At 70.0% G+C, this 26,785-nt stretch overlaps 2 protein-coding genes across 2 annotated transcripts in view; one reads left to right on the forward strand and one right to left on the reverse strand.

The window, feature by feature from the left end:
- Positions 1–1,547: 1,547 nt before the first annotated feature.
- Positions 1,548–2,711, forward strand: IER2 (immediate early response 2). The gene has a single exon (XM_072848390.1). The coding sequence runs from the start codon at positions 1,574–1,576 to the stop codon at positions 2,270–2,272; it is 699 nt and encodes a 232-aa protein (XP_072704491.1). The 5' UTR covers positions 1,548–1,573; the 3' UTR covers positions 2,273–2,711.
- A 905-nt stretch (positions 2,712–3,616) lies between these two features.
- CACNA1A (calcium voltage-gated channel subunit alpha1 A) overlaps positions 3,617–26,785 on the reverse strand; it is a 35,976-nt gene continuing 12,807 nt past the window's right edge. The window contains 33 exon segments of the mRNA XM_072848308.1: positions 3,617–4,302; positions 4,358–4,404; positions 4,407–4,494; positions 7,608–7,855; positions 8,428–8,623; positions 11,027–11,062; positions 11,936–12,046; positions 12,453–12,591; positions 12,669–12,772; positions 13,319–13,419; positions 13,499–13,606; positions 14,512–14,617; positions 17,048–17,144; positions 18,009–18,136; positions 18,215–18,365; positions 18,751–18,851; positions 18,930–18,995; positions 19,124–19,240; positions 19,320–19,403; positions 19,661–19,771; positions 20,229–20,393; positions 20,491–20,692; positions 20,774–20,914; positions 20,982–21,142; positions 21,217–21,316; positions 22,780–22,886; positions 22,957–23,016; positions 23,621–23,750; positions 23,839–23,977; positions 24,108–24,460; positions 24,684–25,418; positions 26,441–26,547; positions 26,639–26,706. Coding sequence (XP_072704409.1) covers positions 4,033–4,302; positions 4,358–4,404; positions 4,407–4,494; positions 7,608–7,855; positions 8,428–8,623; positions 11,027–11,062; positions 11,936–12,046; positions 12,453–12,591; positions 12,669–12,772; positions 13,319–13,419; positions 13,499–13,606; positions 14,512–14,617; positions 17,048–17,144; positions 18,009–18,136; positions 18,215–18,365; positions 18,751–18,851; positions 18,930–18,995; positions 19,124–19,240; positions 19,320–19,403; positions 19,661–19,771; positions 20,229–20,393; positions 20,491–20,692; positions 20,774–20,914; positions 20,982–21,142; positions 21,217–21,316; positions 22,780–22,886; positions 22,957–23,016; positions 23,621–23,750; positions 23,839–23,977; positions 24,108–24,460; positions 24,684–25,418; positions 26,441–26,547; positions 26,639–26,706 — 4,877 coding nt within the window. The 3' untranslated portion in view covers positions 3,617–4,032.

A 26,785-nucleotide genomic window follows, 5' to 3' on the forward strand; every position in this document is an offset into this window, starting at 1 on the left:
CAGATACTGGGGTTCTCCCCCCATCCCTCCCCTGTTCCCTGTGCCTCAGTTCCCCCCCTCCTCTTTCCCCGTGTGATGAGTTGCACCGGTCTCAGCCCTGCGAGGGGGTCCCCGCTGTGCCCCCCGGCCCCACGGGTGCTCGGCGAGCCCAGCCTCCGCTGCCCCCACCCCCGTGGGGTCGGGCTTTTCATCCCCCCCTCCCCCCGTTTTGTTTTTTTCTTCTTTTTCCAACCCAAAAGCTGTACAGAAGCGGGGAGCACGCGGCGGCGGCGTCTCGGCAGCATGGACACCCCAATACCCCCACCCCCGGGCTTGCGCTTCCCTGTCCCCGAGCCCCCCCCCCACGGGGCCACCCGTGTCTGTCCTGTGTGATGAAGTGCCAAGACGCCCGTTCCCGGTGCCCCCCCCGAGTCGCTGGAGAATTGCACATGAACTGCTGTACGAGAGCGGAGAGGGACTGCAGAAATGTTAATAATGATAAATAAAACACAGAGGTTTGTAACAGCCCCCGCCTCCCGCCTGCTGGGGGGAGCCCCCAGACCCACCCCGGGCCGGGGGCGGGGCTTGCACACGCGTGGGGGGGACACACACACGGACCCCAGGGGGTGGGGGGGTGATGCGTGCTGTGCTGCGCGGGCGTGTGCAGCGCTGGGGTGTGTGCGGTGCTGGTGCTGGTGCGAGGCCCGGTGTTGGTGCAATACCCGGTGCTCGTGCAAGGCCTGTTGCACAGGCCGGGCTGGTGCTCGTGCAAGGCCTAGTGTTTGTGCAGTGCTGGTATTTGTGCAATACCTGCTGCTCGTGCGAGGCCCGGTGTTGGTGCAATACCCGGTGCATGCACAGGCCCGGTGCTCGTGCAACGCACGGGGCTCGCGCAAGGCCGCTGCACGCGCAGCCGCGGGGGCGGCACCCGCGTAGGTGCCGGAGGGGGCGGGGCTCCTCCTCCCGGCGCGCCCCGCCCCTGCCCTAATTTGGGCAGGCGGAAGCGGCCCCCCCTGCGCGGCCCCGCCCCTTCCCCTTCCTGTCGTCACGGGCCCCTTATATAGTCATGGAAACGGCGCGGGGTGACCTCACGGGGCGGGGCGGCGCGCGGGAGGGGGGGGAATCCTCGTGTCACCCCCAGCCCCCTCCGTGCTGCTCCGGGGGCGCAGGGACCCCCCCCCACCACCACCACGGGGGGGGACACGGGGGACAGGGACCCCCACCGGGGGGGGGGCACAGGGACCCCCGACCCCACGGGGGGGCACAAGGATCCCCACCCCACGGGGGCACAGGGGACCCCCAGCTCGGGGGGGGGCACAGGGACCCCCGACCCCACGGGTGGGACAGGGACCCCCACCCCGGGGGACAGATGAACCCCCGCCCCCGGCAGCGCGGAGCCCCGTTCCCCCCCGCCCCCCCCCCCCCTTTCCGCCCCCCCGGCGCCGCCGAGCCGGGCCGAGCCGCCCCGGGGCCGGATGCGGCGCCGGGGGAGGGGCGGGGGCGGGGGCGGCCCGGGGCGGGGGGGGGCGGGGAGCGCCGGTATAAGAGCCCCGCGCCGGGGGCGGCCCCGCCGCACTCCGCTCCCGGTGCCGCCATGGAGGAGGCGCAGCGGCTGCTGACCGTGTCGGTGTGGAAGCTCTACCGCTGCCGGCTGCAGCGCGGCGGCCTCCGCCTCCACCGGAGCCTCCAGCTCTCGCTGCTCGTCCGCGCCGCCCGGCACCGCTACCTGACCGCCCGCGCCGCCGCCGAGCCGGGCCCCGCCGCGGGGACCCCCCCGGGGACGGCACCCGGCGACCCGCCGTGCGTACCCGCCCCGGACCGGGGGCACCCCCCGAGCCGACCGACCCCGGACCCCCGCAGCACTCGGGACCCCCGCAGCGCCCAGGACCGGGGAGACCCCCCGAGCCCGTCGACCCCGGACCCCCGCAACGCCCCGGACCCCGCGAACCGGGACCACCCCCAGGACGCCCCGAGCCGGTACCGCGACCCGCCGAGCGCCCCGAGGCTGCCGCCCCTCCCCCGGGACCCCCCGAGCGCTGCCCCCGCCGCGCCGCCGCCGCCTGAGCCGGGACCCCCCGCCGCCCCTCGGCCCCCCGGGGCCCCCTCGGCGGCGCGGGCCGGGCGCAAGCGGCGGAGCAGCGGCTCGGCGGGGCCCGGGCCGGTGCCGGTACCGAGCAAACGGGCGCGGCTGGAGGCGGAGGAGCCGCCGCTCGCCCCGGGGCCGCCCGGCCGCTGCTCGGGGCCGCCCGCCGCCGCCTTCGGCCTCTTGGTCCGCGCCGTCGGGGCGTGCTGAGCCCCCCGGGGGGACCCGGAGCCCCGGGCGCACGGAGACCCCTCGGGACACGTGGGGTGCACGGAGACCCCCCTGGGACACACGGAACCGGTACGTGGGGGGACACCGGGACCCCCCCGCTGGACACACGGAACCGGCACGGGGGCCGACACCGGGACCCCCCCGCTGGACACACGGAACCGGCACGGGGGGGGACACCGGGACACCCCCTCGCGGGACACACGGAACCGGCACGGGGGGGGACACCGGGACACACACCCCCTCCCCCCCCCGGAACACACGGACTCTCGGGGCCCCCGGTGGGCCCCCCCCGGTGACCCCCTCGCCGTGATGGACTCCTGGATCAGCGGTTGTGTCGTGCTGGGGGGGGCTCCGGGCTGGCCCTGCCCCCCCCCGGCTTCCCCTCCCCCCCCCCGATTTTGTTTAATTATTATTTTGTTAATTAAATAAAAGTGGTTTTGAGCAGCTGCTGCCTCGGGGTGTCGGGGGGGATCGTGGGGGGGACGCTCGGTGCCCCCCTCCAATTTGGGGGAAACGTTCTTTTTGGGGAACAGGGGTTTCGGAGGGGGATGGGCCGCTCGCCCCCCGCCTCTCCCTGCCTCAGTTTCCCCCACCCTCAGGGTCAGGATACGGGGGCGGGGGGGATATCCAGCACCTGCCCCGGGGCGGGGGACCCCAACCCCGCGGGGAGCGGAGCCGGGTGGGGGAACCCCCCGGTTCCGGGAAGCTCCACGTGCTGCCCACGCGGGGGTTGAGCGGGGGGGGAGGGGCAGGGCGGGCGCCCGGATGCCTGGGTCCCCGGGGGGGGTGGAGAGGAGGGCGGGGGGTGGCGGGCCGGGTTCCCGCTTAGCGGGGCCCCCCGACCCGCGGCACCGGGGCTGAGCTGGGCCCCGCCGTGGGTGCGTGGGCTCGCCCGGCCCGGTCCTTCCCCCCCGCTCCCGCGTCCCGCCGGGCCCAAACCGGCTGCCCCGGTCCCGCCGGGGGACCCCGCCCGGGGCGCAGGGACCGGGATGCTGCTGGCTCCCGGAGGAGCCCCGTGTCTCCCCCGTGTCCGTGTGTCCCCGCCCGTGTCCGTGCCCCCCGGTGCCCCGGGCGGGGCTGCGACGTTTCCTGGCTCCGCCGCTTCCTCGTTCCTGCGGCGGCGGGGGAGGGGTCGGGCGCCGGCACGCCCGGGTCCCCCGGGGCTGGGGGGGGCCGGGACGAGCTGCCCCGGGACCCCCCGGTGCCCCCCGCCGCCGTCGGGGCCCGATCCCGGGAAGCAGCGAGAAGGGCTCGATCCAAAATTCCTCTTTTTTAATGGTTTCGTTCGTTCTGGGGGTTTCGGGGGTTTTGTCTTTTTTTTTTTTTTTTTTTTCTTTTTTATCTTTATTTCTGGTTTCAGTAACTCGGTTCATGCAATGGCGGCAGCCCCGGCCCCGCCGCCTCCGTGCCCCGGGCGGGGGGGGGGGTGTCCGGCGGCGCCGGTGCCCGCTGCCGGTGCCCGGCCCGGAGCTGCCCCGGGCTCCGCTTCCCGCGGCCCGCGGCCGGTTCCCGCCCCGGCGGCTCCTCCCGGCCCGGGGCGCCGCGCCCCGGCGGGGCTGGGGGTGTCCCGGGGCCGCCCCCCGCGTTGGCGGCGGCGGCTCCTCCAGATGATAAAACTCATCCATAGCCCCGGGAGCGGGCGGGGGGGGGGCGGGGGGTGGCGTCCACCCCCCCCGCCGCGATATGTCGCGGCGCCGGTCGCGACGGCACCCTGTCGCGATAGGTCGTCGGAGGCGCCGCTAGCAGCAGTCATCGTCCGTCTCGCTGTAGGGGTCGCGGAGGCCGGGCCGCCCCTTCCCGGCGCCGTGCCCGGGGTAGTAGCCGTTGGGCAGCCGCCGCCCGGGCCGGGGGGGCGACGGGCCCGGGCCCCCCCCGCCGCCGCCGCCGCCGCCGCCGGGTCGGGGGGCTCGGGGGCCGCGTCCGTCGAGCGGCGGCTCCGGGTCGCGGGGCCCGCGGGGGGCGTCGGTCCAGCGGGCGGCGGGGCGGGCGGCGCGGGGCGAGGCGGGGCGGCGGCGGCGGGGGCGGCGGGCGGCGGGGCCCGCGGGCGGGGGCGGCGCGGCGGGCGGGGGCGGCGGGCGGCGGGGAGTAGGAGACGTGCGGCCGCGGCGTGGCGGGGTCGGCGGGAGCTGGCGGCGGGCGCGGCGGGGCGTGCTGGTCCCCGAGGTGGAGAGCACCGGGCTGCCGCTCACCGAACTACTGCCCTACAGCAACACCGAGACACCGGGGATCACGGCGGGGGAGGCCAGGGGGCACGGACACGCGGGGGCGTGGAGATGGGGGGCACGGAGAGGACACGGGGGCGGACACGGGGGACACGGACATGGCGGGCACGGGAAGGGACACAGCGGTGGATAGGGGCATGGGCATGGGGGACACGAGAAAGGACACGGGGTGGACACGGGGGACGTGGACGTGGGGGATGGACACGGAGGACACGGGGAACACGGACACGGGGGCGTGGAGATGGGGGCATGGGAAAGGACACGGGAGAGGACACGGGGGCACGGGAAAGGACACAGGGTGGACACGAGGGACATGGACATGGACACGGGGCACAGGACATGGACACGGGGCACGATGGGCATGGACATGGGGGGCACAGCAAAGGACATGGGGACACGGACATGGGGGTGTGGAGATGGGGGCATGGGAAAGGACACGGGAGAGGACACGGGGGACACGGACACGGGGTGCACGGGAAAGGACACAGCGGTCGATGGGGGCGTGGGCATGGGGAACACGGGAAAGGACATGGGGTGGACACGGGGATGTGGACATGGGGGGGCATGGACATGGGGGGCACGGGAGAGGACACGGGGGTGGACAAAGGGGACAGGGGAAAGGACATGGAGTGTGAGCGCAGGGGACACGGGGAGAACACGAGGGACATGGACATGGGAGCGACACGGACATGGGGGACACAGGGGAAAGGACCCAGCGGGGTGGACACAAAGGACACGGACACGGGGGGCCACGGACAGAGGGGACAAGGGAAAGGACATGGGGCACGGACATGGATGCAGGGACAACACGAGGGACACGGGGGGCACGGACATGGGATCACCGGTATGGGGAGGGTCAGGGGCGTGGCGGGGTCACGGACATGAGGGACACAGACATGGGTTTGGGGGACACGAGGGGATGGACACAAGCAGAGACATTGGGGGGTCACAGCCATGAGGGATCACAGACAGGGGGTCACAGCCACGGGGGGTCACAGCCACGGGCCATGCAGACACGGGGGGCCCAGGCGGGGATGGGGGAAAGGGGGGCCCAGAGAAAAGCAGCGAGGACACGGGGCGGGGGGGGGGGGGGAACAAACGAGAGAGCAGAGGGGAAGAGAAGTGAGAAGAGGCGGGGGGACGGGGGGCCGGGGCGGCTGGAGGCGGCTGCGGGCTGGGGGTGCCGGGGGGTGCAGGGAGGGGGCCAAGGGGAAGGGATGTGGGGGGGCTGCCGGGTCCCCCCAAAGCCACTCGCAAGGCAAAAGAAACCAAAGCTCGGGGGGGGTCGGGGTTCAGCCGGGAGAGATGGGGGGGAGCAGGGGCTGGAGAAGTTTGGAAGAGTCGGAACCCTGCACCCCAAACTGTTACCTGGGGTTTGGGGACTGTGCACCCCAATCTGGGACCTGTGGGGTGGGGACCGTGCCGATCTGTTACCGGGGGGGGCCTGGGGTCAGGTGACCGTGAACCCCAATCCATTACCTGGAGGGACCCAGGGTTCGGGGTCCAGGCACCCCAGTCTGGAACCAGTGGGGACCATGCACCCCAATCCTGGATAGTGGGGACCTGACGCTGCAAGGACCACGCACCCCGACCCAGGGCTGTGGGGACGGTGCACCCCAATGCCTGGCCGGAGGGTGCAGGGGACGGTCCCCCCAGTTCAGGCCTTTGGGGTCTGTGCACCCCCTGCCTATCAAGGTGGTGGTGGGGGGTCTGTGCACCCCAATCCAGGGTGGTGAGGACCCCAGCACCTATCCTGGGGTGCAGGGCTGTGTACCCCAATGCCATCACCCTGGCAGGGCTGCGTGCCCCAACCCAGGGCTGGAGGGGGCTTGTGCACCCCCAAACCTCAGCGTAGGGGCCGTGCCCCCCCACCCAGGACTAGTGGGGTGCCCCCAAACCCAGCTGGAAGGGCTGAGGCCCCTGATGCAGTTAGTGCAGCCGAGCACCCCAAAGCAGGGCTGGGGGGGGTCCCCCTGCACCCCAACCCTGGCCACATGGGGCTGTGCACCCCAATGCAGGGCCTGGGGGGGGTCCCTGCACCCCAACCCTGGGCACGTGGGGCTGTGCACCCCAATGCAGGGCCTGGGGGGGGGTCCCTGCACCCCAACCCTGGGCACGTGGGGCTGTGCACCCCAATGCAGGGCTGGGGGGGGTCCCTGCACCCCAACTCTGGGCTGGGGGGAGCTCCATGGTCCTGCTCCTGCCCCATCTGGAGGCACGTCCCCTGAAGATGGGGGGGGGATCACCCCGAAACAGCCTGGGGCAACAAAAAGGCTCCTCTGGGGGCCACGTCCCCACGCAGGGATCAGCCGGGTGCGGTGCCCTCACCGGGGGTGCATGGGTGGGGGTCGGGGGGGCACCTTCATTCCAAACTTTCCAGCGTGGCCGAGGGGGTCACTGGAGCCTGGGGGGCCGGAGCAGACGGTGGGGGGCCCCGAACAGCTTACCTGGGCCACCCCTCGCCGTGACAGCGCAGCCAAAGCACAGCGATGGGGAAACAGAGAGGTGAATCAAGGCAGGCCCCCCCCCAAGCAGCTGGGGGCACTGGGGGGGCCAAGCGAGGTGGCTCTGTGCGGGCAGGGACGGGCGGGGGGGGCCGAGAGCGGAAAGGGGGGGGCATCCGGAGGGGTCGAAGCATCGCCGCGGCCAACCGCCACCCCCCTTGCACCCCCAGATCCTCCCGAGGGGTGGCCTCGTGTCGCCCCCTCTATCTCCCTCCCTCTGCGTGCTGCCCCTCCTGGGGGGGAGGGGCTGGACCCCAGGAGGGGTGCTGAGGGGGATCTGCTGGTGAAACTGGGATCCTGGATGCCACCAGTATAAACTGGGGTGGGCAGAATGGGAGGGGACGGGACACTCCCCACATCACCCAAGCGGCCGCAGCCCCTGGGGGGGGTCCCAATGCGCCCCGGCAGTCTGGCCAGCACTAGCGGGTGGGGGGCGTCCCGGGGACGGGGGGGTCTTTGGTTGAACCCCGAGCCGGAGGCCGCCGGGGACCTGTCCGGGGGAGGCAGCCCTTGCCCCCCATGGGTGGGGGGGTCCCCGCACCCCCCTGCTGCCTAGAGGCGGAGGGGGGAGCAGAGGGTGGCACCCACCTGCCGGGGGGCCGCGTGCTCCCGGCCCTCGCTGGGGGAGCGGGACCAGCGGCGGTCGCGGGAGCGGGGCCGCCCGTAGTCGTGCCGCTCGGGGGGACAGCGCTCCTTGTCCCCGGGGCCGTGGTGGTGGTGGTGGTGGTGGTGGTGGTGCCGGTGCTTGCGGTCCTTGGCACGGCCCCGCTCCGGGTCCCGCTCCTTGGGCGGGAGGTCACCCGACTGCGTCGTGACGCTGAGGTCCGTGCCCAGCCCTGCGGGAGATGGGGGGTGGTGGGGGGTGGCACAGGGGGGACACAGGGGGAGCAGTCGGGGCGGGAGGAGGTGGGGACCCGGTGGCAGACATGGGGTGGCCCAGGGGACACCCAAGGTGGAAGGATGTGGGGACCCAGTGGAGGAGATGGGGTGGCCCAGGGGATGTGGGGTGCAAGAGGAGATGGGGACGTGGCGGAAGAGATGGGGTGGCCCAGGGGACACGGGGTGCAGGAGATGGGGACCCACTGGACGAGATGGGGTGGCCCAGGGGACACCCGGAGCAGGAGGTGGGGACCCAGTGGAGGCAATGGGGCACCCTGGGGACACAGGATGTGGAGATGGGGACCTGGTGGAGGAGATGAGGTGGCCCAGGAGACACCCAGGGCAGGAGAAGAGAGGGTGGCCTTGAGGACACCTGGGTCAGGAGATGAAGAGGACCCAGCAGAGGGACAGGGTGGCCTTGGGGACACCTGGGGCAGGAGGAGATGGTGTGACCCACGGGACGCCTGGGTGGGAGGTGCGGGGTGCCCCAGGGGAGGGTGGAGGTGGGGGGGGAACCGTGGGGTCCCACCTGTGTCCACGTCGGTGTAGCGGCTGAGGGAGCGCTCGGAGGCGCGGTGGCTCCGTTCCCGCCGGCGCTGGTGGTGCCGCTGGCCGTCCTCGGGGATGACGCGCTCCAGGGAGTAGTCGTCCAGGCGGATGCCCCGGGCGCGCGGGTGGCCCAGCATGGAGGCCGAGCGCTTCATGGGGCTGGCGTCCGAGATGGTCTGCGGGCGAGAGCAGAGCGGGGACGGTCCGTGGGAGCCCGGGGGGCCGGGGGGGCCGGCTCCTGCGGCGGGGGGGACTCGAGAGAAGAGTTACCTGCGTGCGCTGGCCCATTTGTACCTCTTCACCCCTCCAGCTATCCATCCGTCCATCCATCCACTTGTCCATCCATCCACCCACCGCCCTGTCCATCTGTCCATCCATCCACTTGTCCATCCATCCACCCACCGCCCTGTCCATCCGTCCATCCATCCACTTGTCCATCCATCCACCCACCGCCCTGTCCATCCGTCCATCCATCCACTTGTCCATCCATCCACCCACCGCCCTGTCCATCCGTCCATCCATCCACTTGTCCATCCATCCACCCACCGCTCTGTCCATCTGTCCATCCATCCACTTGTCCATCCATCCATCCACCACCCTGTCCATCTGTCCATCCATCGACTTGTCCATCCATCCACCCACCGCTCTGTCCATCTGTCCATCCATCCACTTGTCCATCCATCCACCCACCACTGTCCATCCATCCATCCATCCACTTGTCCATCCATCCACCCACCGCTCTGTCCATCTGTCCATCCATCCACTTGTCCATCCATCCACCCACTGCCCTGTCCATCCATCCATCCATCCACTTGTCCATCCATCCACCCACCGCTCTGTCCATCCGTCCATCCATCCACTTGTCCATCCATCCACCCACCGCCCTGTCCATCCATCCATCCATCCACTGCTCTGTCCATCCGTCCATCCATCCACTTGTCCATCCATCCACCCACCACTCTGTCCATCCGTCCATCCATCCACTGCTCTGTCCATCCGTCCATCCATCCACTTGTCCATCCATCCACCCACCACTCTGTCCATCCATCCACTTTTCCATCCATCCATCCATCTCTCCGTCCATCCACCCATCTATCCATCCACTTGTCCGTCCATCCATCCACCCATCCATCCACCTCTCCGGCCATCCATCCGTCTGTACGTACATCCATCCATCCATCCATCCATCCATCCATCCATCCATCCATCTCTCCGTCCATCCATCCATCCACTTGTCCATCCATCCATCCATCTCTCCGTCCATCCATCCATCTGTCCGTCTGTACGTCCCAGCCTGCCTCCCTCTCCCCTTCCCTCCCATCCTGCCCCATCCCTCGGCCGCAGCCCCCCCAGCCCCGTCCCTCCGGCCCTGCTCCCCTCTTGCCGCCGGTGCAGGATCTGCTCCCGCAGCCGGGACCGGTGTCCCCACACCTCCCGCTGGAGCCGTCCCTGCAGCCGCTGGAGCCGTGCCCTGCCGGGCCACCTGCTGTCCCCACGGCCCCTAAGCCTCGCTGGGTGCTGACCCGCTGTGCTCCCTGCTGGGGGTCCCACAGCTGGGCTGGGAGGGACACGACGTCCCCGTGGCCCTGGGGATGGACACGCTCCGGTGCAGCACCTCAGCCCCCGGGACAGACCCCCCCCTCCCCCCGCTGCTCTAACCATTGAGCTGCACTGCTGCCGGCGGGGACCCCTGAGGGTCGCTGGTCACCGGGGCGGGGGGGGACAGGGGGAGGACAGGAGGACGGGGACAGAGGGACAAGGACGCTGCTTCTCGCTGGCCACGCTGGTGCTGGCACATGGGGTGACGAGGGTCCGGGTGGCCTGAGGTGGCCCAGGGGATGGGACACGGAGGGGAGGGACAAGAGGGGGCACGGGGGGCCAAGGGGGGGGGAATGGGGATGGGGTCTGGGAACGGATGGACAGACAGACGGGGAAGAGTCAGGAGACGGGTGGTGAGCAGGTGCCCCTGGATAGACAGGACAGAGAGACAGGGAGGGAGGGAGAGTGGGCTGGGAGGACGGAGGGACGGAAGGACGGAGGGACAGAGGACAGAGGAATGAATAAAGCCTGGATAGAGGGAGAGCTGGTGCAACGGCAAGGTGGCTGGATGGAGGGAGGGATGGACAGAGGGATGGACAGAGGGATGGAGGGAGGGATGGAGGGACGCAGGGAGGGATGGAGGGACGCAGGGATGCAGGGAAGAAGGGAGGGATGGACAGAGGGATGGAGGGAAGCAGGGAGGGAAGCAGGGAGGGATGGAGGGAGGGATGGACAGAGGGATGGAGGGAAGCAGGGACAGATGGACAGAGGGATGGAGGGAGGGAAGCAGGGAGGGATGGAGGGAGGGATGCAGCCGTGAAAGGAAAGTGATGAAGAGCAGGAGCTGCTGGGACAGAGATGGCTGGAGCAGGGGACAGCAAGACAAGAGCAATGCTGGATGGAGGGATGGACGGAGGGACTGACGGAGGGACGGATGGAGGCAGAGGGCGGGTGGAGCTGGCGGGGCGGCTGCACGGGGCAGGGGGCCGGGGGAGGAGCGGGCGGAGCGGGGGGCTCTGGCGGGGCCCGGCGGTACCTACACTGAGGTTATTCCCTCGGGGTCGGACCTTCCTCCTCTGCTAGAGCCAGCCCAGGCGGTGCCCGCAGAGCCGGGAGAGAGAGAGAGACCAGAGTAAACACGGGGCCGGCGGGGGCGGGGGGGCCCGGGAGCGGGGAGCGGGACGGGGTCACCCCGCACGGAGCCAAGCACCGGCCGGGCGAGCAGCAGCAATGAGCAGAGCAGCCAGAGCATCCCTGTCCCCGTCCGTCCCTGTCCCTGTCCCCAGCCCCGGGCATGCGGGGGGGGGTGACACCCCCAAAGCCGGTGGCACCCGCTGGCGCAGAAGACGCCAATCCACGTCGGCGGGCACCAGGGCGGCCGTGGTCCCCCGCTTCGCGGCTGCTGGGGGGGGACGTGTGCGCCTGTGCCGGAACAGGCTTGACTCTGCGCTGGAGCGGATGCAGGAGCGTCCCCACACGGGGACCGGTGGCCGCCTGGCCGCCCCATGGCTGCGGCTCTGACCAGGGGGCGGTGGCACCTCTCCCCCAGCTTCATGCCCCCCCCTCCAGCCCCCTGCCGCCATGCTCATGCCCCCCCCCGAAGCCCCTGGCCCGGCAGCTGCAGCCATTTGGGGACACACAGAGGACACTGCTCCGGCCATCGGGCGCATCAGCAGGGTCACACCCCACCGGGCCCACACTGCCCTCGGCCACCACAGCGCAGACCAGGCGTCCCGGCCCCCCATAAGCCACCTCCCCCCTTAAAGCATCAGTGGCCACAGCAGCGTGGGAGGGGGCTGCAGGGGGGCGATGGGGTTCTGCTGCCGAGCCTGGGGACCGTCTCCAGTGTCCCTCTGGGGACAGGGACAGCCGTGCCAGGTGCCCCTCGGCTGGCGCAGGTGGTGGGGCCGTGGCCGTGGCCGGCAGCACCCCAGAAGGGGTCCCCTCACCTGGTTTTCGGCAGGGAGCCGAGGCATGGAGGCGGCGCGGCCGTGCCCCTCCATGGGCAGGTAGTCGCTGTCGGAGTAGCCGTCCTTCGCCATCTCGCGCATCTCCACCAACTGCAGGGGACCGGGGTGTCAGCGGGGGAAACTGAGGCACAGCGGGCAGCACCGAAACCAGGGACATCCCCCCCAGGCACAGCGGGGTGCCGTGCAGAGTTTGGGGGGGGCAGGAACCGGGGACATGGGGACCCCTGAGGACATGGGGGATGAATGGACATGGGGGTGATGGGGCTCAGGGGACACCCAGGGACATGGGGGAGGGATGGACATGGGAAAGATGGGGCTCAGGGGGTGCCTGGGGCCACAGGGGCCAGATGGAAAGGGGGGAGATGGGGCTCAGGGGACCCCCGGGGACACGGGGGATGGATGGAGATGGGGCTCAGGGGACCCCCGGGGACACGGGGGCTGGAGGGACGTGGGGCTGGCTGGGGCTTGGGGGACCCGGGGGGGTGCAGCCCCTCACCTGGGAGTTGGGGCGGCTGTTGGGGATGTCCTCGGGGTGTCCCCGCTCGGGGCTCCAGGTCCCTGTTTTCTGGAACATCTCCTGGGCGCGCTGGGTGACCCAGGACTGACTCTCCTTCAGGCCCCCGTCGCGTGCAGCCCTGGGGGCAGAGGCGGCTCAGCCCCCTCCCGGCTGCCCTGCACCAGGCAGGGGCAGGATGGGGCCCACGGCACTTACAGCCCCGCGCCCGGCTCGGCTGTGGGCACCACGTCCGGCCCCGGGGTCCCCTCCTGCGTGGGGGACGGTGGCTCCATGCGCTGGAACATCAGCGGTGTCCGGTTCTGCGGGGACACGAGAGCGGCTGGGGACAGGGCAGGGAGATGGCGGGGACACGGCACGGGGAGTACGGGGCTGGGACGCGGGGACACAGGGAGGGGACGGAGCCGGGACAGTCGGGAATGGGATGGGGACACAGGAGGGACTTGGGAAGGGGACAGAGCTGGGATGGGGACACTGGAGGGATGCTTGGGGATGGGGACACGAAGATGGGATGGAGCTGAGACACTTGGAGATGGGGATGGGGACACTGGAGAGACATGGGAAGGGGACAGGGCTGGGATGGGGACACCGGAGGTGGCAGAGGAGGGGACAGAGCTGGGATGGGGACACTGGAGGGATGCTTGGGGATGGGATGGGGACATGGGGATGGGATGGGGACACGGGAGGGACTTGGGAAGGGAACAAGACTAGGATGGGGATGTGGGAGGTGGCAGAGGGGAGGATGGGGCTGGGACCCTGGAGGGAGATGGGGAGGGGACGGAGCTAGGATGGGGACACCGCAGGGCTGCGGGGAGGGGACGGGTTTGGGGCGCTCGTGCTGGCCCCACCTGCTCCTCCCGCATGGCCTGCAGCTTCTTGGCTTTGCTCTGCCGGTAGTACTCCATGATCATCATCGCGGCGTAGATCTTCCCCACCGTCAGGTCGGTGGCTGCGGGCGCAGAAGGTGAGGGAGGACAGGGATGGGGACGGGCATGGGGACGGGGATGGGGATGGGGACGGTCCCTTACACTTGTGGGGGGTGACGAGCAGGTCCAGGTTTTTGGGGGAGAGGTTGGGCCAGATGGCGATCATCTCCTTGCGGAGCTCCGCATCCATCTGCTGCTTGTCGGCTCCCCCTGCGGAGAGAGGGCTGAGCGCCCCGTCCCCTCGGGGACCGCCCGTCCCTGTCCCCCCAGGGGAGCCCCCCACACCCCCTCCCCTCACCTACCCCATGGGGACCTCCCTGTCCCCCCCAGGGACACTTCTGCCCTGCCACGGCCTCATGGACCCTGTCTCCCTCGGACCCCCTTCCCCTGATGTCCCCCTGTCCCCCCTTTCCCCCATTCCCCAGGGACCTCCATCCCTGGGCTCCCAGTTCTTGTCCCCTCCACCCCCAGGGACCCTGTCCCTGTCCTCGTCACCCAAGGGACCCCTGTCCCCATGTCCTCAGGGTCTCTGTTCCCCCAGGGCCTTGGGCCACGTTCCCTCAGGTCTTCATCCCCAAATCTCCAGGATCCCCGTACGCCCAGCGTCCCCATCCTCGTCCCCACCCCTCCAGCACCCTGGTCCCCAGGGACCTGGTACCCAGCCCCTCGGGGTCCCTGTCCCCCTCTGGGTCTTGGGCCACATTCCCTCAGGTCCTTGACCCCCTGTCTCCAGGATCCCCATACCCCCAGAGTCCCCATCCTTGTCCCCATCCCTCCAGGATCCCCGTACCCCCAGAGTCCCCATCGTTGTCCCCATCCCTCTGGCACCCCGGTCCCCAGCGACCTGGTACCCAACCCCTCGGGGTCCCTGTCCCCCAAGGCTGCTGTGCCCCCAGAGTCCCCATCCTTGTCCCCATCCCTCCAGGATCCCCGTACCCCCAGAGTCCCCATCGTTGTCCCCATCCCTCTGGCACCCACGTCCCCAGCGACCTGGTACCCAACCCCTCAGGGCCCCTGTCTCCCCAGGGCTGCCGTGCCCCCAGAGTCCCCATCCCCGTCCCCTCGAGGACCCCGCTCCCCCTCCCGCCGGGGTCCCCGTCCCCGTCCCCCCTTGCCTTTGGCGATCTTGATGTCGAGGGCGGTGCGGATCAGGGCCATGAGGGTGGAGTTGAAGTGCACCGTGTTGTCGTCGGCCACCGGCAGGTCCATGCGGAGCAGCCGCTGCGGGGCCGAGCAGAACGGGGGGGCGTCAGCCGCCGCCCCCTCCCGCCGCGCCCGGGGCTGGCGAGAAGGCGGGGGCCGCCCCGCAGCCGCCGGGGAGACCGAGGCGTGGCCCCCGCCGCCCTCCCCGAGCCCCCCCGGCCCCCCGCCTTCTCCCCAGGCCGCCAAACGCCCGGGGTGGGGGGCACGGCACGGCCAAGCGGGACCCCGGCGTCCGGGCAGCGCATGCAGCGGGCAGCGCATGCAGCGGGGGGGCTCCGGGGGGGGCGGCCGGGGCTTCTCTGGGTGCAAACCGGCATCCTGGGGGGAGGGGGGAAGGGAGACGTGCTTGGGCTGGGGGGAGAAGCGATGAGTTTGCCAGGCCTCAGCCCCACGGTGCCCCGCGCCCTCCACAGCTCCCAGTGCCAAGCGGGTGGTGGAAGGTTCCCCCCCCCGCAAAGAGCAGGGACCCCCCCATGCACCCCGGGGAGGGGGGTGGGTGGGGGTGCAGAGCAGCAGGGCAGAGAGCGAGCAATGCCGATGGGGAAACTGAGGCACGGAGACGCAGGGTCCCCACGCCCCCCCGGCCCCCCGCGCCCCACGATGCAGCTCCCGAGCACCTGTAGCCCCCGCGGCCGGGGGGCGCGGGCCGTGCAGCAGCCGGGGGGGCCGGGCGGGGCCGGGGGGACTCGCTGCCGGGAAGGGAGGCGGCGGGCGGAGGCGGGATGGGGAGCGGGAGAGTGGCGGAGGGGGGCTGCAGGGACGGGGGACGGGGAGAGGGGGAGGGCTGAGCCCCGGGGGGCCCGAGCGGGGGCTCCTCCGGGCGGGTAGGGCGAGCCCCGTGGGGTCCCTAAAAATGGGCCGCTCTGGGCAAGGCGGCCTCGAGCCCCACAGGGGACCCCCAGTACGGGGGGGGGGCTGGCCGAGCCCCAGGGGGACCGGCCGAGCCCCAGGGGGACCCCAAATAGGGGCTTCTGGGGGGCTGGCTGAGCCCAATGGGGGGATCCCCAAAGAGGGGATCCTTGGGGGCTGGCTGAGCCCCAGGGGGGACCCCAAACTGGGGCTTCTGGGCAGGCTGGCTGAGCCCAATGGGGGGGATCCCCCAAAGAGGGGATCCTTGGGGGCTGGCTGAGCCCCAGGGGGGGGACCCCAAATAGGGGCTTCTGGGCGGGCTGGCTGAGCCCAATGGGGGACCCCAAATACGGGCTCCTGGGGGGGGGGGGCAGGCCAAGCCCCATTGGGGACCCCAAACAGGGGCTTCTGGGGGTCTGGCTGAGCCCCACAGGGAACCCCAAATAGGGGCTCCTGGGGAGGCTGGTCAAGCCCCATGGCTGACCCCGAATAGGGGATCTTGGGGGCTGGCCGGGCCTCATGGGGGACCCCAAATAGGGGCTCTGCGGGGGGCTGGCTGAGCCCCATGGGGGGGGGTCCCCAAATAGGGGCTTCTGGGGGAGTTGGCTGAGCCCCGGAGGGGGGGGTCCCCAAATAGGGGCTCTGGGGGGGCTGGCCGAGCCCCATAGCAGACCCCAAATAGGGGCTTCTGGGGGGGGTTTGGCCGAGCCCCACGGGGGGGTCCCCAATAGGGGCTCCTGGGGGGTCCGGCCCCGAGCCTCCAGCCCGCAGCGGGCAGGGAGGCGGTGGGGGGCACACGCTCCTCGGGCGGCGGATCTTACCCAGCCCGTCCTGGGGGACGCGCGGAGGCTCAGTGGGGCCAGCGGCCACCACGCCGGTCAGGGCTCGCCGCAGGAGGAGAAAAGCAACACAAAAACCAACAAAAAACAAAACCAAAACCAAAACAAAACAAAACAAAAAAAAGAGGCCGAGAAGCATCGGCCGGGCTGTAGTCGGTGCCGCCGCTGGGAACCGGCACGGCTTTGGGGGGGCTTCGCTCTGGTGGGAAGAGTTATTCTACCTTATAAGCAACACGGGGTGGGCATTTCTTGCCTAAACCCAGGGGCGGGGACATATGTCTCAGCATTTCATACATGTCCATGAAAGTCAGCCGGCCCCTGGGAGCGGAGAGAACAAGAAGGAAGAGACATCGGACAGAAAAAGGACAAAAAAGAGGCGAGAGAGACAGAGAGACGCGGAGAAAAAAATAAAAAAAAAACCAATAAGGAAAAAAAAAAAAGAGGTTTAAACCCGGCCGGCCGCAGCCCGGGGCCCCGCGGAGGAGGAGGAGGAGGAGGGGAGGAAGGCGATGGCCGGTGTCCATGCAGCCCCGCGGCGCTGGGGGTCCGGCCGCGCTGGCCGGGGGCCGCGGGGCGCAGCAAGCAGAGCTGGGCAGGGACGGGGGGCTCCATGCGGCGCGCCGGGGGCTGGGGCCAGCCCCGGGGGTGCGGGACGTGTCTGTGTATATATATATATATATAGATATCATATATATATCCGAGAAACCATAAGCAACATTCATTCCGTTGATGCTCAGCAGGTTTTTAGTGTAAGTCAAACCTTGCAAGCAACCCTATGAGGGCATTTCTTGCCTAAGCCCAATGGGGGAGATATTACGCGTAATAAACTGTACATATCCTTATAATGAATGCGGCCACTGCAAGAAGAATACAGGGGGGTTAGTGCGGACGCCGGAGACACGCGCGACCGCGGACACGCTGAGGGGCCGGGGAAACTGAGGCACGGACCCCGGGGCGGGGGGGGAAGGATGGGGCTGGAGGATGGGACCCCCCCCCGTGCTGAGCTGGGTTTGCCGCCGCTTGGCTGCGATGGGGATGGGAGGGGTGCGGGTTGGTTGTGGGGAGAGTTGGAGCCCCCCCGGCTCCATCCCCGCTGCTCCCAGCATGGACCGGTGCAGCCTGGTACAGGGCACCGAGGGCCTGGCAGAGCATCACGGGACACCCCGAGAGCAGCCTGGTCCCCCCTCACGGGGGACCCTGGGCCCTGGGACACAGCAGAGGCCCCCCGGGACATGGCGGGGACCCTCCAGCACCCGGCGGGACCCCCGGGGACCCCCTGGGTCCGGCCGAGGCCCTTTGAGCTGCGCTGGGGTTTGGGGGCCGGGGTGGGGGCAAGAGGGAGAAATCCGGCGGCCGAGCACCTACAATTGAGAGAGGACAGGTTAATCAGCGCCGCGCCGGGGGGCCGGGCCCCCGCGCGGCTGTGTGGGGATGGCAGACCTGGGGGACACCCCCTTGGGGGGGGACACCCCCACAGCGGGGACAGCCGCTGGGGGACACCTTCCCGGGGGGACAGTGACACCAGGGCCACTGGCCCCAGAGGACCCGGGGGGGGGGGGGTCTTGGGCACCTGCTGCACCCCCCTGGACCCCGCTGCACGGCTCGGGGGGGGACGACGGTCCAGCCAGCCAAGCCCCCGGGAGCCGCTGCGCCCCGGCGCCGAGAGGGGACCCCGGTATCCAGGGCACCCCCCGCTGCCCCCGTCCCGGGGGGGTCCTTACCAGGCAGCGGGGTCGTACTCAGCCCAGACGCGGACGTACTCGTCCAGGTGGTGGGGGCCCAGGATGGAGGAGTCGCGCGTCAGGTACTCGAAGTTGTCCATGATGACAGCGACGAAGAGGTTCAGCATCTGGGGGGGGGCGAGAGGGGGGTGTCGGGGCGGGGGGTCCAGGATGGGGTCCATCCCCCCACACTCCCTGGGGCTTACCAGGAAGGAGCAGAGGAAGATGAAGGAGACGAAGTAGAAGTAGGCGAACTCGTTGCCGCACTCATCCTCCTTGATGCCCGAGTTCTGGTCGCAGGGCTTCCCGCTGAGGCAGGACAGCATGATCTCGTGCCAGGCCTCCCCCGTGGCGCTCCTGCGGCAGAGGGCGGGATGCCGCTGGGTGACCCCGGCCGGGGAGGGGGCCGGGCAGGGGGGACACCGGCATGGCACTGGGTACCCCTGGATGGTGATGGGACAGTGCCGGGGGGACACCGGCACGGCACTGGGTACCCCTGGATGGTGATGGGACAGTGCCGGGGGGACACCGGCACGGCACTGGGTACCCCTGGATGGTGATGGGACAGTGCCGGGGGGACACCGGCACGGCACTGGGTACCCCTGGATGGTGATGGGACAGTGCCGGGGGGACACCGGCATGGCACTGGGTACCCCTGGATGGTGATGGGACAGTGCCGGGGGGGACACCGGCATGGCACTGGGTATCCCAGGTGGCACCGGGACCGTGCCGGGGGACTCACCGGAAGAGGAGCATGAGGGCCTGGAAGAAGGTGCGGAAGTTGTTGTGCTGGGTGATGGCCGACTCGTCATCCTCCTCCTCGATGCCAATGTTGCCGAAGACCTGGGGGGGGACACGACGGCCCAGGGGGGTGGGGGCGGGGGGCCGGGGCAAGGGGCCGGGGGGGCCGGGGGCTCTCACCTGCATCCCGATGATGGCGTAGATGAAGAAGAGCATGGCGATGAGCAGGCAGACGTAGGGCAGAGCCTGGGGGCAGAGCGGGGCCGGTCACTCTGTGCCGGGGCTGGATGCGGCCCCTGGCGCGGGTTGGGCTGCCAGCCCCCGGAAGGGGCGGCCAGGGGGGACGCGGGTTTTGGGGGGGCGTGGGGCGGCACCTTGAAGGACTGGACGAAGGTCCAGAGCAGGATGCGGATGGTGTAGCCCTGGCGCAGCAGCTTGATGAGCCGCGCTGCCCGGAAGAGCCGCAGGAAGCTGAGGTTGATGAAGTTGTTCTGGGGGGGACACGAGGGGTGAGCGGGGCTGAGCGGGGCCGGCCCCGGGACCGCAGGGGCCGCGGCAGCTCCCACCTACCCCGAACTCCGTCACCAGGATGTCTGTGATGCTCCCCAGGACCGTGACAAAGTCGAAGACGTTCCAGGCGTCACGGAAGTAATTCTGCGAAGGGAAGGGGACGAGGGACGCGGGGCAGCGACGCCGCTGGCGTGCCGGCTCTCGGCAGCCCACGGTCGCCCATGCACCGGCTCCCCGGATCCCACGGGTACCCACGCACCGGCTCCTGGGATCCCACAACTACCCGGGCACTGGCTCCCAGGATCCTGCCGGTGCGGCGCGGGATGCCCCAGGGCCAGACGCGTGGCACCGGTCCCCTGTGGTCCCCGGGGTCCCCGTCCCTGGCACGCGGTGGCACGTACCAGCACGCCGAAGGCCATGATCTTCAGGAGACACTCGAGGGAGAACAGGGAGGTGAAGACATTGTTGAACATCTTCAGCACGTTCTCGTAGGCGTCCGAGGCGTCGTAGAACTGGGGGGACAGCACGGAGGATGGGGACAGGGACAGGGGCAGCTCCCGGGGGGACAGGGGTGCATCCCGGGGGTAGGATGGGTCCTGGGGGACAGGATGGGTCCTGGGAGGACAGGGATGGATCAATGGGGCACAGGGACAGATCCAGGGGTAGGACAGATCCAGGGGGACAGGGACAGCTCCAGGGGGACAGGACAGGTCCCGGAGGGACAGGATGGATCCAGGGGGATGGGGACAGATCAAGGGGGCACAGGGACAGATCCATGGATAGGATGGATCCAGGGGGACAGGGACAGGCCCAGGGGACAGGGAAAAGTCCCAGGGGAAAAGGACAAACCCCAGGGGACAGGACCAAGGGGACACACATAGGTCCCAGGGGCTGAGGACAGCCCCCAAGGGACAGGGATGGGACAGACCCAGAGGGGCTCCCCAGGACCCCCAGCCCCTCCCCGCCGACCTTCATCATGAGGACGATGGTGTTGAGGGCGATCATGGCCATGATGGTGTACTCGAAGGGCGGCGACACCACGAACTGCCACATGCGGTACTGGAAGCTCTGCCGGTTCTGTGGCATGTGCCGTGTCAGGGGCTTGGCACTGATGGCAAAGTCGATGCAGGCTCTCTGCGGGGCGGGGGGACAGGATGGGTGTCACCAACCCCCGGCCTGGCCGGGGGCTGCCCGAAAGGCATCATGGGGAGGGGGTGTCCGGAGGTGGCACCTCATTCTTCTCCAGGCTGTATTCCTCCATCATCTTGTCCCCCTGCTCCTGGAAGGTGATGATGATCAAGGCCACGAAGATGTTGACGAAGAAGAAGGGGAAGACCACGAAGTAGACCACGTAGAAGATGGACATCTCCATGCGGTAGCCGGGGCTTGGACCCTGGTTCTCGTAGGTGGCATCCACCGAGTGCTTGAGGACCCTGCGGTGGGACGAGGGCAGGAACGGGGTGGGGGTCCCGGTGTCCCTGCTTCTGCATCCCCCCTGGTACCCGCGCCCTTACTGCGGCCATCCCTCGCCGGTGGAGACGGTGAAGAGGGTGAGCAGCGCCCAGAGGACGTTGTCGTAGTGAAACTCGTACTTCTTCCACTCCCGCTTCTGCGCCTTCACCTCGTTGTCCTTCTCGTAGACCAGGTATTCCCCCCTGGGAGGGGAGGGGGCGGTGGGACGGGGCAGGGGGGGCAGCGGACCCCTGCCCGGCCGGGCCATACCTGCAATCCTTCTCGAACTCCTTGGACTCGTCGGTGCAGTAGAAGAACTTGCCCTTGAAGAGCTGGACGGCCACCACGGCGAAGATGAACATGAAGAGCATGTAGACGATGAGGATGTTGAGGACGTTCTTCAGGGAGTTCACCACGCAGTCGAAGACGGCCTGGGGAGGGAGACCAGGGAGGGGTCGGCGCCGGCTGTGACCCCCCCATGCTCCCCATCTGCCCCCTCGCCCACCTTGAGCTTGGGCAGCCTCTTGATGGTCTTCAGGGGCCGGAGGACACGGAGGACACGGAGGGACTTGATGGTGTTGATGTCCTTCCCCTTGCTGCTGCCACTGCGGGGGGGACGGGGACACGTGGGACCCCTGGCATGGCGGCTCGGGGCACCCCGGCATCCCGGCAGGACCACGGGCGGTTCCGTCCCCTCCTCTCCCCGGCGGTGACGGTCCCCTCCCCGGCCAAGCGGGAGGCTGAGACCCCCCCACACTCATCACACGCCAGGGAGAGCCTGGTGCGATTCCCATGGCCCTGTCCCTGAGGCTGCTTTGGCGGGGGTGGCGGGGGTGCAGAGGGGGGTGGGGTGGGGGGAGCGAGGCGCGACCATGAGCACGAGGAGAGCACGAGGACGGAGACGGGCAGGAGACGAAGGCAGAAAGACTTTACCGTGAGCTGCTCCTGCGGCCGGTGGCAGAGGAAGGGGAGAGACAAGGCACGGTGAGAGCCCGGCCCCCGCCCCGCGCCCGCACCCCCCGGCCCCGCCGGCCGCTTCCCACGGAGAGGCTGGGGAGCCACGGGGGGACCCCGGCTTTCCGGGAGGTCCTCAGGGTCTGCTCCGGGTTTACTCACCCGTTACTTGGGGGGATGCTCAGTTACGTGGGGGATGCTCACCCCTTACTTTAAGGCTGCTCAGTTACCTGGGGGACGCTCATCCTTTGCTCGGGGGATGCTGAATTACTCAGGGGATGCTCACGCTTTACTTTAAGGATGCTCAGTCACTCAGGGGATGCTCACGCTTTACTTGGGGGATGCTCAATTACTCGGAGGATGCTCACGCTTTACTTGGGGGATGCTCACCCTTTGCTTTAAGGATGCTCAGTCACTCGGGAAATGCTCACCCTTTGCTTTAAGGATGCTCAGTCACTCGGGAAATGCTCACCCTTTATTTGGGGGATGCTCAGTCACTCGGGCGATGCTCACCCTTTATTCGGGGGATGCTCAGTCACTCGGGGGATGCTCATCTATTTCTAGGAGATTCCTCATCCCTTACTAGGTTACTCATCCCTTACTGAAAGGCGCTACTCATCCTTTGCTAGGGGAATCCTCATATTTATTTAGGGTCTACCCCAGCCCTCCTCACTGCTCTGGGGTTTCTATGCTGGGGCAGCTGCTCGGCCGCACGGGCACCGGGGCCCGATCCTGCCCGGGGACACGGGGGTGGCGTTGCCGGGGCGCGGGCACACCGGGACGGTGACAGGACGACACAGCGCGGTGGCAAGCGGCCGAGGACGGACGTCAAGCGACACAGCAGAGCGCGGACAGCCGGGCAGCGGACGCGGTGGGCGGGTGGCAAGCGGCCGCGCCGCCGCGGGACGGACCCCGGCGGGGTTGGGGGGGAGCTGGGACGGCCCCACTGGGAGGCACTGGGAGGCACCGGGAGAGGCAAGACCCTGCCGTCTCCATCCCCTCCCCGCCATCCCCCCGTCCCCCTCCCCAGTGCCAACACCGCCCTCCAAGCGTGGGGGGACCCCGGCGTGCCCACCCCTGCCAGGACCCCGCTGCGTCCCCGAGGGGGACTCACGTGAAGGCGAAGGCCACCAGCGCCCCGCTGACCACGATGAAGTCCAGGATGTTCCACAGGTCCCGGAAATAGGCACCTTGGTGAAGCACCAGCCCTAAATCCACCATCTGTGGGGGGCAAGGGGGGGTGAGGGGGTGCCGGGGGGGTCCCCCGCCCCGCGTACCCCCCCCCGCTCACCTTGATCACCATCTCGAAGGTGAAGACGCCCGTGAAGACGTAGTCGAAGTAGCGCAAGACCTGGGGGGGGAGGAGGTGGGGTGGGGGGAGATGCCTGGGACCCCTGGCACCCTGAGCCCCCCTGGCACCCGGGACCCCCTGGCACCCCGGGGCTGTGGGACCCCTCTGGCACCCTGAGCCTCCCTGGCACCCGGGACCCCCTGGCACCAGGGACCCTGTGGCACCCAGGATCCTGTGGCACCCCGGGGCTGCAGGACCCCCCCGGCCACCCTGGGACTCCCTGGCACCCCAGGGCTGTGGGACCCCTCTGGCACCCTGGGACCCCCTGGCACCCTGGGTCTGTGGGACCCCTCTGGCACCTTGGGACCCCACTGTGGGACCCCTCTGGCACCCTGGGACCCCCTGGCACCCCGGGACCCCCTGGCACCCCGGGGCTGTGGGACCCCCCCATCACTCCATGGCTGTGGGACCCCCCGGCACCCCCCTGCACCCTGGGGCCATGGGCAGGGACTCAGGGGCAGGACAAGGGGGAGACCCCATTTCGGCACAGCCCCGGGTGCTGTTTTAGGGGCGCCCCACACTGCAAAGCGGCACCGTGAGGAGGGGGCTCAGCCCCGCCACCCCCGACAGTGCCCGGCTGCGGGGGCGGGGGCCGGGGGCTCACGTTGTTGCGGGGGGCGTTGGGCTGCACGGGGTCCTCGGCGGCCAGGGCGATGCTGCTCATGGCGATGACCATCAGGATGCACATCTCGAAGTACCGCAGGTTGACGATGTAGTGGCACAGCCGGCGGAACCTGGAGGGGGGGGCACAGTGTGGGGGGCGAGGCGCACCCCAGGACCCCCCGGCCCCCCGGCCCCCCCCCAGCCCCCCGCGGCACTCACGGGTTGGTGGTGGAGAGGATGAACATGGAGCTGTAGGGCACCATGGGCTTGGGGCCGTTCTCCTCCTGCCCGTCGCCTTCCTCCTTCTTCTCCTCCTCCTCCTTGCGGGGCAGCGGCTCGGGGTTGGCGTTCCTGTTCACTGCGGGAGCGGCGGTGTCACGGCCCCCGGACCCCCCTCACCCGCACCCCACGGACCCCCCCCCAACCCCCAGACTCCCCCAGGGACCCCCAGACCACCTGCACCCCCAGAGCCAAGGGGGGTCCCCTACCTTGGACCAGGGCGTTGGTGGGGGGCGGCGGGAGGGGGGGCGGGATGTCCACGGCCGTGTGCTCCGGCTTCCCCCCGCCCTTGGCGGGGTTGTTGTGGGTGCCGGGGTTGGTGACCACCAGGCTGTTTTCGGGGGGTTGGGGGTGGGGGGGCCGGCGCTGGGGGGCCCCGGTGGGGCAGGCGGTGTGGTTGCCCATGGGAGGGGGTGCGGGGGGCTCGGCGGTGGCCAGCTTGTTGTTCTTCATGTTGTCGATGTCCTCCGCGACGGGGGGCTCCCGGCGCCCCATGTCCTGCTGAATGGGGCGGGTGGTGGAGAGCGTGGGGCCGGCCGGCGCCCCGGGGGCCTGGTTCTCCCTGGGGGGAGAGAGAGGGGAGGGGGCTCAGAGGGGACCCCCGGCACCCCCGGCACAGGTCGCAGGGCAGGTGCTGAGCCGGGAAGGCTGGAGGGGATTCGGGTCCCCCCCGGGAGCCAGAGGAGCTCCCTGGTCCTGGGGGGTCCCACCAGCCCCATGGGGGTCCCACCTGCTGCCCCAGGGGGGTCCCACCAGCCCCAGGGGGTCCTGCCCACCGCACTCACCTCCGCCGCCGGTGCCGCCTCTCCCTGTCATCCCGCTTGCCTTCGCCATCGTAGGCGGCCGGCACGGCGTGCCGATGCCGCCGGCGCCGCTCGCCATCCCCGTGCTCCCCGTCCCCCTCGCCCCGCACCGGCCGGCTGCCCTCCCGGTGCCGCGGCCGCCGCTCGGGCCGCCCGCCCTCCTCGCCCTCCTCGGCTGCCCGTCGGTGTGCCCGGTGCCGCCGGTGCTCGCGCTCAGGCTGGGGTGAGCCAGCACGGCCGTCCCGGCTGCCACCTGGCCGGTGCCGGCGCTCGAGGGCTTTGAGGCGCTCGGCGTCGGCGTAGGCACGCTCCTGGCTGGGCTCCCGCTCGGGCTCGCGGCTGGTGCTGCGGGGCCGTCGGCCGTCGGGGCCGGGGGGATCCCCAGGGCGGAGGCCACCGGGGTCGGGGTAGCGCAGCTGCCGGCGGAGCTCTTCGGCGCGGGGCTGGCCGAAGCGGGGCTCCAGCGGCGGCTCGCCGGGGCGCGTCTTGTTGGTGTTGTTGTTGCGGTTCTCCTGGGGGTCCACCACCAGCGGCCGGTCCAGGTGGGTCTTCATGTCGGGGCGCAAGTGGCGGGCGTAGGGCACCTTCCAGCGCTCCTCGGGGTCCAGCTCGCTGTAGAGGGCCTCCCGGCTGGCCAGCAGGTTCTGCTTCCGCAGCTCGCTCGTCCGCTGCTCCCACACCGACTTCGAGGACTTCTGGTTCTTCTGCTGCTCCTTCCTGCAGCGGGGAGCCACAGCCCGTGTCGGGAGAGCCGGAGGCGTGCTGGGACGGAGCCGGGGTGGTGCCGGGATGGAGCCGGGATGGAGCCGGGATGGAGCTGAGGATGGAGCCGGGGATGGAGCCGGGGATGGAGCTGAGGATGGAGCCGGGGATGGAGCCCGGATGGAGCCCGGATGGAGCTGGGGATGAAGCAAAGATGGAGCTGGGATGGAGCCGGGATGGAGCCGGGATGGAGCTGGGATGGAGCCGAGGACGGAGCTGGGATGGAGCCGAGGATGGATCCAGGGATGGAGCTGAGGATGGATCCAGGGATGGAGCTGAGGATGGATCCAGGGATGGAGCTGAGGAAGGAGCTGGCGATGGGGCAGAGATGGAGCTGGGGATGGAGCCGGAAACAGAGACAAAGGATTGGGTCCAAGGATGGAGGTGGGGATGGAGCTGGGGATGAAGCCAAGATGGAGCTGGGATGGAGCCCAGATGGAGCCAAGGATGGAGCTGGGACAGGGACGAGGATGAAGCTGAGGATGGAGCCAGGAACGGAGTTGAGGATGGAGCCGAGGATGGAGCTGGGGATGGAGCCAGGGAGGGAGTCAGAATGGAGCCGGGGACAGAGCCGGGATGGAGCTGGCGATGGGGCAGAGATGGAGCTGGGGACGGAGCTGGGGACAGAGACAAGGATGGATCCAAGGATGGAGCTGGGGATGGAGCCTGGGATGGAGCTGGGGACAAAGTCAGGATGGAGCTGGGGCTGGGGAGAGAGCTGGGGACAGAGCTGGGGATGAAGCTGGGGACAGAGCTGGGGACAGAACCGGGATGGAGCCGAGGACGGAGACATGGATGGAGCTGGGATGGAGCCAGGAATGGAGACAGGGATGGAGCCAGGAATGGAGACAGGGATGGAGCCGGGGATGGAGCTGGGGATGGAGCCAAGGACAGATCCAGGGATGGAGGCAGGGATGGAGTCGAGGACGGAGATGGGGATGGAACCAGGGACGGAGCTGGGCACACGATGCACTTACATGGTGACCGACATGTTGGCTGCGGAGAGCGGGCTCACTTCGGCCACCTCCTTCGCCTTCTGCAGCGCCAGCTTTTGGTTGGCGGCTTCTTCCTCCTCCTGCTCGTCCTGCAAAGCCCCGCGCCGTGTCCAGGCCAGCCCCGAGGCCACGGGCGATGGGCAGGGGCGGCCGCCCCACGTCCCCGGCACCGGTCCTCACCTTGGTGAGCTCCTGTGCGTTGGCGAGGTTGTCCACCGCGATGGCCAAGAAGACGTTGAGGAGGGTGTCTGGGTTCCCCGTCAAGGCAAAGCAGGTCCCAGCACATCCCCCCGCCCCGGCCCGGACCCCCCCCGGGACCCCCCCAGC

The sequence above is a fragment of the Ciconia boyciana genome, chromosome 31, assembly GCF_034638445.1.
Source record: "Ciconia boyciana chromosome 31, ASM3463844v1, whole genome shotgun sequence".
NCBI lineage: Eukaryota > Metazoa > Chordata > Aves > Ciconiiformes > Ciconiidae > Ciconia > Ciconia boyciana.

Excerpts from the sequence above, each read along its gene's own strand:
- IER2 (XM_072848390.1), top strand. The coding sequence starts at position 1,574 with ATGGAGGAGGCGCAGCGGCTGCTGACCGTGTCGGTGTGGAAGCTCTAC.